This window comes from Oncorhynchus kisutch, linkage group LG6 (genome assembly GCF_002021735.2).
Source record: "Oncorhynchus kisutch isolate 150728-3 linkage group LG6, Okis_V2, whole genome shotgun sequence".
In the NCBI taxonomy this organism is placed as follows: Eukaryota; Metazoa; Chordata; class Actinopteri; order Salmoniformes; family Salmonidae; genus Oncorhynchus; species Oncorhynchus kisutch.
The window spans coordinates 84282068-84296426 of record NC_034179.2 but is presented as its reverse complement, the minus strand read 5'-3'; the positions used below and the strand labels follow the sequence as shown (position 1 = coordinate 84296426).

General features: G+C 40.7%; 1 protein-coding gene and 1 long non-coding RNA gene across 2 annotated transcripts; both read right to left on the bottom strand.

Moving 5' to 3' along the window:
- Nucleotides 1-293: 293 nt before the first annotated feature.
- LOC109893583 (prostaglandin E2 receptor EP1 subtype-like) lies at nucleotides 294-11069 on the bottom strand. Its single transcript, XM_020486853.2, has 3 exons — nucleotides 10799-11069; nucleotides 1509-2467; nucleotides 294-1255 (listed from the first exon to the last, which is right to left on the bottom strand). The coding sequence occupies exons 2-3, from the start codon at nucleotides 2424-2426 to the stop codon at nucleotides 992-994; spliced, it is 1182 nt and encodes a 393-aa protein (XP_020342442.2). The 5' UTR covers nucleotides 2427-2467; nucleotides 10799-11069; the 3' UTR covers nucleotides 294-991.
- Nucleotides 11070-11661: 592 nt separating this feature from the next.
- On the bottom strand, nucleotides 11662-12251 carry LOC116374308 (uncharacterized). Its single transcript, XR_004210159.1, has 2 exons — nucleotides 12118-12251; nucleotides 11662-11991 (listed from the first exon to the last, which is right to left on the bottom strand). It is a non-coding gene; the product is annotated as an uncharacterized LOC116374308 (long non-coding RNA).
- Nucleotides 12252-14359: the final 2108 nt, after the last annotated feature.

Below are 14359 nucleotides of genomic sequence, written 5' to 3'. Positions count from 1 at the left end.
TTGAGACTATTAAATCAAATTCAGACAAAACTGTGTACTGTATACAGATATCCTACTGAAACGATATATGTGTGTGATGCAAAAAGCCCTGATCTATTCTCTACTTTGTCATACAGAGGCTCTCAGGTAGGCTATACTTTCCTTATGAGTCAAATAGTTTTGACCTCTACAGTAGCCTAATTCGTTCTACAAATGTTGAAATTAAACTTTGTGAAGGAGCAGCTGTTTATTTTGAATCACAATGAAGCAATTCCATGCCGCAATTTAAAGTAAACATAAACATTACAACAGTCTGGTGGGTTACAACAAAGATGATCTATTATATTGACAAGATAGTCAAGTGGTCGATCTCACAATGGAAATACATGTCCTCAAAGATGGAAAGCAGGTGCGGGAGGCGAGATCAGGTGGAACCATTCTAGCCAATTAGAGGGCAGAAAAAGCGTGTGAACAACAGGCATAACTGATATAAAGATATTGTTTTTCCAAAGTTGCCGAAATACCACGTGTAACAACCTAACCATTACAAAACGTATATTGATCAAATAAGCCTCATGTAGCAAATTAGCAATTAATTTTTTTTGTTGACCATATTTGACACTGGCATTGACCATTCAAAAATTCCTCACTTCGTGGTCTTATTTTCATGGAAAGATTTTGGGCGGAGTAAACCCTGTCGCTTCGCCTCTTCTTCACTGTTTAGAAGCATTTCAACACAAATACAGTAGTACAAATTAGAGACTGATAAGCTTGCAGGTGTTTACAGGTCACTAAACTAAGTGAAACATCTCTAATGTGTTTATGAGTTGACGAACTCATGACTGCCAACTGCCCTTCTGCTATGAGTGTCCACATTCTTGTACTGTAGGCCTATGCATCAATGTGCAGTATCTCAAACCTGTTTCACTTGGTGTTTTTAAGCTCTCTCTTCACTCAGTTCATCACAGAGAGTGTATCCACAAATGGGAATATCTTTACACACATTCATGGGTCAGTGTAGTCCAATCCCCTGTCTGCGTGAGGCTGTAGTGCAGGAGCTGCTCTGTGTCAGGGTGGACCTGGAGTCTGGCTGGAGGACGCGGAAGACCCTGCGCAGCACAGCCCGTCTGAGCAGGATGTAGACCCAGGGGTCCAGGATCTGGTTCCAGGTGGCCATGCGGAGGCCCAACAGAACCAGCTTCTCTGACTGACGTACTGTGTGGCTGGAGCCTCGCCCGCCGCGGCAGAACTGACCCACCAGCAGAGAGATGGAGATCTGGTGATGGTGGACAGAAAAGCCACTATGTTAGAGACATAAAAGCCAATGTGGGTCATTGAAAGGCACACTGTATATGAGACAGGCCTGAATAAATGAGGTGAATATGTTGTATCCTACTATTAATTTTAGAAACACTTATGTGTCTGTGTTTAAACAAGCAAAAGCCTTGTCTACAATATGCAGCCTACCAATGTTAAACCATCTACAGTATAAACAAGGTCAAATGTCAGTGGAGGCTCTAGCTACTCACTAGAAAGGGGCTCCAGCACACACAGGACACCATCGTGATCACTGTCAACTGGGCCATCATCTCTACATCCAGCGAGCGTAGGGGAGAGGAGGAGGTTCTTCCATATCGTCCTGGTGCTGCTGTAGTGTTTGTCCTGATGCCCTGGGAGCTGAGCCTGGCCTGCAGCAGAGCCAGCCCACTCAGGGTGTTACAAATCAGGGAGAGGCTGAGCGCCGTGAGCCCCAGGCCGGAGAAGGTGAGGGCCAGGCTGGCGTCGGCCGTGGAGAGCGGCCCGTGGACTGTCAGAAAGCACCAGGTACCAGGGAACTGGGTTGTGTAACTACCCACGTCCACCAGGGGGAGCCCGGCCAGCAGCAGGGCTAGGGAGGACAGCAGGAGGACAGCCAGACGCATGTGGGCCACCGTGATCAGGGCAGAGTGGAGGAGGGGCTGGGTAATGCCCATACAGCGCTCCACGGCCATGGCACTGCCCAGTAATAGAGGGCACAGGCCGAAGAACACCAAGCTGGCACCGAACAGTTGGCAGAACATCCCGGCAGGCTCGGTGGTGTCACGCATTCCTGCAGCCACCCTGTGCCTCCGACTCTGACCCAGGTGCAGATGGAGGGCAAAGGCACCAGGGATCAAATTACCAGCCAGGTCGGTTAGCAGTAGAGCCCCCACTAACAACAGGAACGGAGCTTTGGCCCGATGTCTGAAGCGTACATAGGACTTGGCCAGGATGCCCAGGGCGCTTAGGTTGGAGAGGCCACCCAGGGTCATGGTGAAACAGGACAATCCAAAGGAGGGAGGGTTTATGAGGGGTGGCAGTGTGGTGGCATTCAGGGTCTGGATGGATGGACAGGGGCAGGAGGAGAAGTTGAGCTCTGGGAGGTGATGGAGGACAGAGGGAGAGGAGGGGGCAGAGACTGTAGCCATGACGTCATAGAGGAGCAAGGAGTATTCAGCTTCAATACCATCTGCAAAGAATGATCGATATTAAGTTGAAGACTGGTTCAAATGTTTGTAAGCAAACAGTACTTGAGTATTAGATCTATGTAATCCAGCCTGGTCTCATAGACTAGATGTAACATAGTACATGTAAATCCAGGGCACACAAATTTGTATCATATGTTACGTTTGGTATGGGTACATAAGACAGATGATTGCTTGAGTTGGGATGGATGGGTGCATGTATAACGCAAATGTCTAGCAACCCAAAGGTTCCGAGTTTGAATCTCATCACGGACAACTTGAGCATTTTAGCTAATTAGTAACTTACTACTTTTTAGCTACTTTGCAACTACTTAGCATGTTAGCTAACCATGCCCCTAACCATAGCCCTTTTAGCTAACCCTATCCCTAACCTTAACCCTTTAACCTAACTCCTAAACTTAACCCTACCCCTAACCTAGCTAACGTTAGCCACCTAGCTAGAATTCATAAGATAACATACTTTTAGCAAATTCATAACATATTGTATATTTTGCACATTTGTAACATAGTCCCTTTTGCAAATTTGTGACATAATAAGAATTGTAATTCGTAACATATACGAAATGGGTGATGGACATCAACAAATGAATGATACCATACGAAACTAAATATATACTAAATGGAGTGTCATGGATTTACGTGCAGAATTATACTAAATGCTCTGAGACCAGATTGTGTAATCAGTTGTAATAGGACAGGGATGAGTACTGGCGTGACTTGAGACAATTTGAGAATCTGAGAGTCAGACTTACATAAGGCCATTGATCAGTTAATTTATTTTTATGTTGAATTGTCAAAATGAAATGTCTCTCCAAAGGGAAATTCATTTTCTGCATGACTACAACTTAGTACTAATTTAATTTAACAAAACTCCTAGATATCTCAAGTGCACCTGTGTGATTACAAGCATTCCCTTTGAGGCACATTGAGTGATTATGTGTCACAGGTGGTCTGTGTAGGACTCTTGAGGATTTTAACTTCGCATTAGAACAGACCCTGATTGCACTGAAAAGTCTGTAATGAGACACTAATGGAAACTTGCCTGGTGCTTCTTTGCCTCTGTGCCCTTTCAGGAACCATATCCAAACACTTACAGTGCTTTCAGAGAGTACTCAGACCCCTTGACTTTTGATTACACTTTTCCCCCTCATCAATCTACACACAATACCCCAAAATGACAAAGCAATAACAGGTTTAGATTTTTTTGCTAATTTATTATTTAAAAAAAACAATATATTTACATAAGAATTCAGACCCTTTACTCAGTACATTGTTGAAGCACCTTTGGCAGCGATTACAGCCTCAAGTCTTCTTAGGTATGACACTACAAGCTTGGCACACCTGTATTTGGGGAGTTTCTTTCATTATTTTCTGCAGATGCTCTAAGGCTCTGTCACGTTGGATGGGGAACATCGCTGCACAGTTATTTTCAGGTCTCTCCAGAGATGTCTGATCAGGTTCAAGTCCGGTCTCTGGCTAGAGAAGCCCTTCTCTCCCGATTGCTCAATTTGTCCAGGTGGCCAGCTCTAGGAAAAGTCTTGGTGGTTCCAAACTGGATGGAGGCCGCTGTCTTCTTGGGGACCTTCAATGCGGCAGGCGTTTTTTGTTGTTGGTACGCTTCCCCAGATCTGTGCCTCGACACAATCCTGTCTCGGAGCTCTACGGACAATTCCTTCGACCTAGTGGCTTGGTTCTTGCTCTGACATGCACTGTCAACTGTAGGACCTTATATAGACAGGTCTGTGCCTTTCCAAATAATGTCCAATCAATTGACTTTACCACAGGTGAACTTCAATCAAGTTGTAGAAACATCTCATAGATGATCAATGGAAACAGGATGCAACTGAGCTACATTTTGAGTCTCATAGCAGAGGGTCCGAATACTTCTGTAAATGGTATTTAGGTTTGTTTTTTTTGCAAAAAAATCTATAAACCTGTTTTCACTGTGTCATTATGGGGTATTGTGTGTAGATTGATGAGGAAAAATTATAATTTTAGGATAAGGATGTAACTTAACAAAATATAGGAAAAGTTGAGGGGTCTGAGAGGGGTCTGAATACACCTCTCTGGGAAGAGGAAGGGCGGGGGTTTATGCTTCATGATTAACGACTCATGGTGTATTCATCAACATCCAGGAACTCAAGTCCTTCTGCTCACCGGACCTATAATTCCTTACAATCAAATGCCTGCCATTTTACCTTCCAAAATAATTATTGTCAGTTATAGTCACAGCTGTGTACATTCCCCCTCAAGCAGACACCAAGACAGCCTTCAAGGAACTCCACTGCAAACTGGAAACCATATATCCTGAGGCTGCATTTATTGTAGCTGAGGATTTTAACAAAGCAAATTTGAGAACAAGGCTACCTAAATTCTACCAGCATATTGATTGCGCTACGTGCATGGGCAAAATCCTCGATCACTGCTACTCTAACTTCCGCGATGCATTCAAAGCCCTCCCCCACCCCCCCTTCGGCAAATCTGACCACGATGCCATCTTGCTCCTACCGTCTTATAGGCAGAAACTCAAACAGGATGAACCAGTGATGAGAACCATTCAACGCTGGTCCGACCAATTGGTAGCCACGCTTCAAGATTATTTTGATCACACGGACTAAAATACGTTCCGGTCAGCCTCAGAGAACAACATCGACCTATACGCTGACTCGGTGAGTGCATTTATAAAGAAGTACATTGGAGATGTTGTCCCCACTGTGACTATTAAACCCTACCCAAACCTCGGCTTCCCGGGTGACGCAGTGGTCTAGGGCACGGCATCTCAGTGCTAGCTGTGCCCACCAGAGACTCTGGGTTCGCGTCCAGGCTCTGTCGCAGCCGGCCGCGACCGGGAGGTCCGTGGGGGGACGCACAATTGGCATAGCGTCGTCCGGGTTAGGGAAGGTTTGGCAGGGATATCCTTGTCTCATCGCGCACTAGTGACTCCTGTGGCGGGCCGGGTGCAGTGCACACTAACCAGGTCGCCAGGTGCACGGTGTTTCCTCTGTCACATTGGTACGGCTGGCTTCTGGGTTGGATGCGCGCTGTGTTAAGAAGCAGTGCAGCTTGGTTGGGTTGTGTTTTGGAGGACGCATGGCTTTTGACCTTCGTCTCTCCCAAGCCCGTATGGGAGTTGCAGCGATGAGACAAGATAGTAACAAGACAAGATAGAAATTGTGGAGAAAAGTAAAAAATAAAAATAAAAAAGTAAAAGTAAAAATAAAATAAAAAATAAAACCTACCCTAACCAGAAATTGTGGATGGATGGCGGCATTCGCAAGTGAAATGGCAGTACAGGGACAGCAATTCATCGGCTCAGACACGAGACGTTTGTGGCAGGGTCTACAGGAAATCACGGACTACAAAAAGAAAGCCCGCCACGTCTCGCTTCCAGACAAACTAAACACCTTCTTTGCCTGCTTTTAGGATAATAGAGTGCATTGCGAAAGTATTCGGGCCCCTTGAACTTTGCGACCTTTTGCCACATTTCAGGCTTCAAACATAAAGATATAAAACTTTGTGAAGAATCAACAACAAGTGGAGTGGAACGACATTTATTGGATATTTCAAACTTTTTTAACAAATCAAAAACTGAAAAATTGGGCGTGCAAATCACGTCATGACGTTTCCCTCTTTGGGTACAGCAAGCCCCATCCCCCTCTCCCTGCCTCCCCCTGCCTCCTTCAACTAGGCTGCTGTGGTCAGAGAGGTCGTAAATTCCAAGAAGATCCTGCCTCATGGCCACACGGTATAGAGACAGAGTGAAGTTTCAGAGAGAACAAAGGAATTTCTTCCACCTCACAGAACTTGAGGTCTGAACAACATTTATGTTCCGGAGAAGGTATAAAAGATCGGTGAAGAATCCAGCCACGAACTGGTCCGTTTGTTACATTTTGGTAAATCTCATGGGAGACGGTGCGGCCACATTACCTTAACGCTGTTTATATAATAGCCTCAGATATGAGGTTTCCATCTCATTGTTGTATAAGATGAATGAGTGAGGATGATACTGTTTGTAAAATTGTGAAATGTGAATTTGGACTGTTTAATGAAGGAAACTCCAATTCCCTTTTGAGTTGAACTAAATCAGAGGACCGCCCATGTGCCCAGTTAGGGCATCCTGGGACAGGCCCTTTTCTGCAACTCCTGAATAAAACCCCAGCTTTGAGAAATGTTTTTCTCCATTACGAGAGGACAAAGGTTACAGACCATGTTTTCTCTCAATCACGAGAGGACAAAGGTTGAGACGATTGCTGAATCTTTTAACCATACCACGTGGTTAAACTCTTAGACTATCGATACCGACAGAATTAGAACAAGTCTTTGATATTAATTACTAGTCTGCAGCTAGGAATTTGGTATCATTGAACGCGAAGAACGACAACCGCCAAGACATCCATTCTACAACAACATGAATGAATGTCACTCTGAACTACCCACGACAGAGAGAAAGAGAGAGAGGACGGAAACTCTTCAACAGAAACTAACTTTTCAGCAGAGATCCCGACGACACACCTAGCGTAAATATATATATTGATTGCAGTTGTTCCCAAATGAGTGAGCGTTCATGTGCAAAGGATTATCATTTCAATTGTTATAATTATCAACTGTGCGTTGTCTTCTCAGTCGACCCCCACTCCCCTTTTGTCTAACAAGCCACCATGCCAGTTTAGCCCACTAGGGGCACATTCTCCTATCATTTCTTGTAACCATATTTACTTTGTTGTTTTGTTTAAGCATTTCTGTGAATTACTTAGTTAGTAAATAAATGATTTAAGACAATTGATGTATGTATGACTCATGTTGAAGACTGGGTTCGTGCAAATAACCAACACTTTACGATGGTTGGAATGAGACTAACGTGAGGTAAAGTAAATAATTCATTAATTCGAAGACTAATTGATCCGATATATAATATCTGAAATGTTATATTAGGAAATTATAACTTTGTAATCTAAATATTTTCCTTGGTGCCCCGACTTCCTAGTTAATTACAGTTACATGATTAATCAGTTTAATCGCGTAAAACTAATTATAGAGAATCTTTGATAAAAACTAGAAGTCTTCATTTAATGATAGTAAAGACACGACACACATGTATATACTGTATTTTATACCATCTATTACACCTTGTCTATGCTGCTCCACCATCGCTCATCCATATACTTACATGTACATATTCTCATTCACCCCTTTTAGATTTGTGTGTATTAGGTAGTTGTTGGGGAATTGTTAGATTACTTGTTAGATATTACTGCACTGTTGGAACTAGAAGCACAAGCATTTCGCTACACTCACATTAACATCTGTTAACTATGTGTATGTGACAAATAACATTTTATTTTATTTTAATGCACTATGTATGCATAGTTACACACACCAGGCATGCACGCACACACATCGAACCCGATAACTTCAAGCCTGCCCTCAAATCTTTGCCTTAGTGTCACTCTGCACTCTCCAGGCATACATATCCCTTTTTCCAAGGTCCTCTAAGAGCTTCTGTATTTGTTGTGACAGAAATGACACATGACAAGACCCATGGGGCACCCTGGGAGCAGATAGCCATGCGAATGGGTGATGATTACTCATCATCACAGAACTGAGTACTAGTTTCATGGTTTGGCTGATAAAAAAGAAAGACAGAAAGTCTCACACTCTAAATACTGTATGCTCCCAACAATTGAATGGGTTAACCTGATAACCAAGGATGATTTTTGGGGTCTGATTTTAGTGACAGCTGTTTTTGCTGAATAGTCACAGGCCAACAGACTGGTTTGTGGAGGTTGTTTTCAGTCCTTGCTTTGTGTAAGCTTAGTCCTTGAGTAAATGTTAGTCTTTTCCTGCACATCTTAGTCTCTTGCAGGGAGCAACGGGCCACATTAATGAATTGACAGACCAGTTAGAGACATTGTTTCCTTTCCATTTATTGTAAATATGGACAACCAAATACTTTACGAGTAACTTTGATGCCACCTCTATACATCAAAATAACAAAAATATATCTCTTTAAAAATCAGGTGGTTTATAAGGTCACATTCCTACAATGACGACCATGTATGGTAAAGAAGTAAGATAGAAGGTTATCTCTCCAAATAAATGTACATTTTTTATTTTATTTAACCTTTATTTAACGAGGCAAGTCATTTAAGAACAAATTCTTATTTACAATGATGGCCTAGGAACAGTGGGTTACGCCTTGTTCAGGGGCAGAACAACAGATTTTTACCTTGTCACTTCAGGGATTCGATCCAGCAACCTTTAGGTTACTGGCCCAATGCTAGAAAGGACAACCAAATATGACTAAAAGTAAGTTAGATGTTCTCCATACATAGAAAACACACAAAATAGTTTATTATTTAAAAAATATATGCTTTTGGTGGAAAAATACAAAAATGTGGATTGTTCACGTGAATCAATTTGGCTATTTCAGACAAAATATGACTTAATTTCAAATGTGTATACATGACATGATATTTTCCATCACGTGTACATGCTTGTGATCCATTTTGATGTAATTTTCATTTATTTCACAATTGTGTTAATACACATACCATTGAAGCCCAATGTTTCCAGAAAAATGTTCTACAAACTTGAAATTTAAAAAAAATGTTTTTTTCATAATCAGAGGCCTATTAAAAGTATTTCTGAAGGGGAATCATTTGCATTTATAATTTTTTATTTTGATATATGCTTGGGTCTCAACAGGTTAAAGAAAGAGAGTGAAAAACAGATTGCTTACAGGGTACTTCTGAGCAGCTCAGAACAGAAAATTGATGCAGGGTTATTGCTCTGTGCCCGTAGTCAACACTTGAATGAGAAAATTACTGATCTCATCACTGAACATGGCCAGCACTCAAGTCTTCATTCATTTCTTCTACAGTCTGCTAGTATAGCTGCCCAATCCACTACATCCATGCTAGCCTGACAGAGGATAATGATGTTTCACACTCATGAGCCAGCTCTTTTCAAACAGCAAATTACAAATTGCATCCTTCCTTACCTTTCCTTCCGTCTGCTGGGGTAAAATTACACCGGGCACAATACAGAAATGAAATCTCCAGGTGGGCATGGGAATAATCAGTAGCTTTGTAAACTTGCTGGATAGCTGTTTCTCACTGTACTCCTTTATCCCTCTTTCTTTCTGCTGCAGTTTTTTACACCCTCTCTGTCACTCCCCTCCCCCTTCTTTTAGACGCTTCCTTGCCAATGAAGGTATATCCACGGAGGAACCAAGGTGAATATAAAGCTGAACATTTCAACTTGAGAGAGTAAAAGTAAAACTGACAAAGAACCTCCCTGATTATAAGACCACATGCTTCATGTTAGTAGAGGCAGGGCAGTGACAATGACCTAAGACGAGCCATTAGTCGTCATGTCATCTGAAGTGAATACATTACGTTTCCCCTTGATTCTCTTTACTGCGTTGTGCTCCTGTTTGAATCACAGTACACAAGTGCTCCCTATCAAACCTAACTGCAGATGCAACCATGCTATAACAACTGCAAACACATCTCCTCCCCTCACAAACTTGAGAAGAGCTATAGTAGCTAAAATACATATGAAAAAAAAAAAAATAAAAAAAAAAAAAAAATAATCCACATAAAAATCATTACATTTAGAGAGATCTGTTATTTTGCATGTCTCAATCCAACATATCTGCCTATGTTGTCCTTCCGCATCTGCAGTGGAAAGTGGCAGAGCTACAGTGCTGTTTGTCAGACCAGGAGACATCCCTAAAATGGGTCTTCTCACGAAACCGTCTGTAGCTTCTGAACCGTTTGGGCTACAAACTAATATGACGCCACTGTGAAAGGGTAGACTCTTCTGAAGGTAACCCATACAAATTCATGGAAGTATGGAGGTAGTTTTGTGCCAACAAAAATAAGGGGTTAAATATGTGTCCAAAAAAATCTCCTAGATATAGGACAGACACTTCAAAACCGTATTTCTTATGATTTATTTTTTTTACTCTCTTTTATTTTATTTTTGAATGTGTTATTCAATGCGTTTCTATGAGCTATAGTAGTAAAGGCCAAATTCAATATTTTATCAAATCATTTTTTTATATATATTTTATATATACTTTCAACAATTCTAAATCAAATAGCTAAATGATCCATAGTATGAACATCTTAAAACAATTCCATATGTTAGCTTAGTAACCCCCTCCCCCATTTTGATTGATGAGATGACAGTAAATTAGAACCTAATTGTGGCATAGCGAATTAAAATAATTGAAACAATGTTTTGAATATTTTATTAAGCAATTGCATGCCTAGTGCCAACATGATTATTCCTGAGTTAATCACACTTACCTTACACCATCAATCGGGCATGGTTCTTCATATGAATGTCACTTTGTGGAATGATACAGAATGCAGGATGAGGTGTGAAGGTCTTACCCATCCGATACCCAAATCAGCCTCTCTTGTCTGCAGCTGTGCCAGCATGGGTCTGTCAAACTCAATTCTGCAGGCAGAAGAGCACCGTCTCTTCTCTCATTACCATAGTCCAGTCACTGAGACACTCATTGTGACACTCGTTTCCTCTCTTTCTCTCTGAGTCTATATCTCCTCTCTCTCTCCATTCTCTCTCCCCCTTCCCACCCCCCTCTCTGACTCTTCTGTTGCTTTTATCTGATCTTCGCCCACAGGACCTGCATAATCTTCTCTCTTAGCCCCTCTCTGGGTCTCTGAGCCCTCCTACTGTCCATCTATTTATAATTCTCACATATTTTCTCATGTTTTCTCTTTATCACAGACATCATCACCAGGATGTTCTGCCTAATAAAGTCTCTGGTCTGTCTGTGATAACGATTATAAGTAACAGTTGGGCTGCAAGGGGTCAGATGTGTGGCTGTGTGGTCCTGTCACCTTTTTGCCTCCACTAATAATTGTAATTGGTTTCAGTATAAAAAGGCTGTCAAGTAACATTAGGGAATAATACAGATTTGTTTTAATGGTAATATTTTAGTTGTTTCACAGTAGTACTATGTGAGGAGAAAAGTTCAAAGATAAAATAGCTTCTTCATGGAACTTCATGGAAAAAAATTTGATTGGTAGATATTAGATCATTGGTAGACAATTACATTTCAAAAGGAACTGTAGAGCACCCATAATTAAAAGTATTAAGTATCAGATAAAACAATTTGCAAACATTCAAAACCACCTTCAGACCATTTACTAGACAGAACAGATTTATTTGTATAAATTCTTTCCACAAAAAATCTTTAAATGTTTTGTTAATTTCTTTACAGGTCTGGTAGGTAACATAAAGACAAGGCAAGGTAAACAAAACGGTACAGTCCCTCTACATTCCAGCTGAATCTCTTGGTGATAAAGTCATTTAATTTCTCTTTGTTTTCTGTCCCTGAGTAGCAGTCTAGCTCAGAGGAACGTGATGCTGTCTCCTCCTGCATGCACTTCAATTGGCTGTGCCTGAGAGGATTTTGGGTGAGACGCAACGGTTCCATATTCTCCACCAGTCTCCAAGGCACCTGTGGGGAATCCTGAGAAAGAACAACAAAAGAAAACCAGTTAGCATAGCAACAAAAGACAGAGCAGCAGAGAGAGCCACTCGCTTCAGTCAACTCCTGACTGGGGTAATCATTTGAGCTTACAGTTAATTATCCTACCTCCTTCCGTGAAGTTTAGAAATAAGCAGTCACCTTGAATGTTCAACCTTAAAGGAGCAATCTGGAGCCAGCTGTAAATGAACAAACTGCTTTGTTAATGTTTTAAAACCTCTTAAGGATCCAACTTTTTTTTATTTTAAATTTTCACCTAAAATGACATAACCAAATCTAACTGCCTGTAGCTCAGGACCTGAAACAAGGAGATACATATTCTTGATACCATTTGAAAGGAAAAACTTTGAAGTTTGTGGAAATGTGAAATGAATGTAGGATAATATAACACATAGATTTGGTAAAAGATTATACAAAGAAAAAAACAATGATTTTTTTTGTATTTCTTTTGTACCATCATTTTTGAAATGCAAGAGAAAGGCCACAATGTATTATTCCAGCCTAGGAGCAATTTAGATTTTTACCACTAGATGGCAGCAGTGTACCTGCAAAGTTTTAGATTGATCCAATGAACCATTGCATTTCTGTTCAAAATGTTGTATCAAGACAACCCAAATGTGCCTAATCGGTTTATTAATACATTTTCAAGTTCATAACTGTCCACTCTCCTCAAACAATAGCATGGTATTATTTTACTGTAATAGCTACTGTAAATTGGACAGTGCAGTTAGATTAACAATAATTAAAGCTTTCTCCCCATATCAGATATGTCAATGTCCTGGGAAATGTTCATGTTACCTACAACCTCATGCTATTCATATTAGTCTATGTTAGATTAACCGTCCCGTGAGGGTGTGGGGACACACACACACCAATCCTGTAGAGGTTAACTAAGGATTGCCTTGCGATTTGGGGTATATAAATCAAATAGGTGTATCCAATTTCTGCTGGCTTCATGACTGGCTTCAAAAGCAACCCATCTATTTTCTACACACTGATGCTTTTTTAATGGAAATGTGATTCTATCCTTGATGCAAGGAGTCACTTGCCCACATCTCTGGCAGTATTCATCCAGAAACTTGTAGTGTATAAGAGACATCCATTCCATTCAGTCCTGCCCTCCATGTGTTCACCCACAACACAGCACAATGACATTTTGAAAAGGTCTGTCCCACTGGGCACCAACTGGTTGAATCAACATTGTTTCAATGTCATTTGTCAACATATTGTGTCAATCAAACAAGACATAACAGTCACATGATTTGCACAGCAAAAAAACATGAGCAAGTAGGGTGGGATTGATACAGCAGTTCAAGATACAACCATTGAGAGATAATATTACTACCCAACAAAGGTCTTTGATGGTGGAGATGCACTAAAGCTTATGTAGCTGAGCCATGCAGCTTAGCTGTGGACTTCTCCAGAATAACAATGTTTTAAAAAAGTATACTTTCCAGGAACATTGAAAATAAATATTTCGATCAAACCACTTTTTTTTTATTGCATTTTTGGCAGCAGTTATGGCACATGAACAATTTCATTGAATGTCAAAAGGAATTCCTAGTAAAACAGACGAGGCGACATATATACATCAAGGTTTGAAGAAGGTATTTAATGTATGTCCAGAGACCACTGAGCATTCCCAAAAACACATGTACAGTATCTCAGTATTCACACCCTTCTTTTATCCCACATTTAGTTGTGTTAGAGCTTGAATTAAAAATATGTGTTTTGTCACTGGCCTACACATCGTATCTCATATTATCAAAGTGGAATTATGTTTTCAATTTTTTAAAACAAATTCATAAAAAATGAAAAGCTGAAATGTCTGGAGTCAATACGTATTCAACCCATTTGTTATGACACGCTTAAATACGTTCAGGAGTAAGAAGCTGCTTAACAAGTTACATACTAAATTGCATGGACTCATTTTGTTTGTAATAATAGTCTTAATGACTACCTCATCTCTGTACCCCACACATACACTTATACACATACACTTATACACATACACTTATACACATACACTTATACACATACACTTATACACATACACTTATACACATACACTTATACACATACACTTATACACATACACTTATACACATACACTTATACACATACACTTATACACATACACTTATACACATACACTTATACACATACACTTATCTATAAGGTCCCTCAGTCGAGCAGTGCATTTCAAACACATATTCAACCACAAAGACCAGGGAAGTTTTCCAATGCCTCGCAAAGAAGGGACTTATTGTTCATGGGTTAAAACAAGCAGACATTAAATATCCCTTTGAGCATGGTGAAGTTAATAATTACACGTTGGCTGGTGTATCAA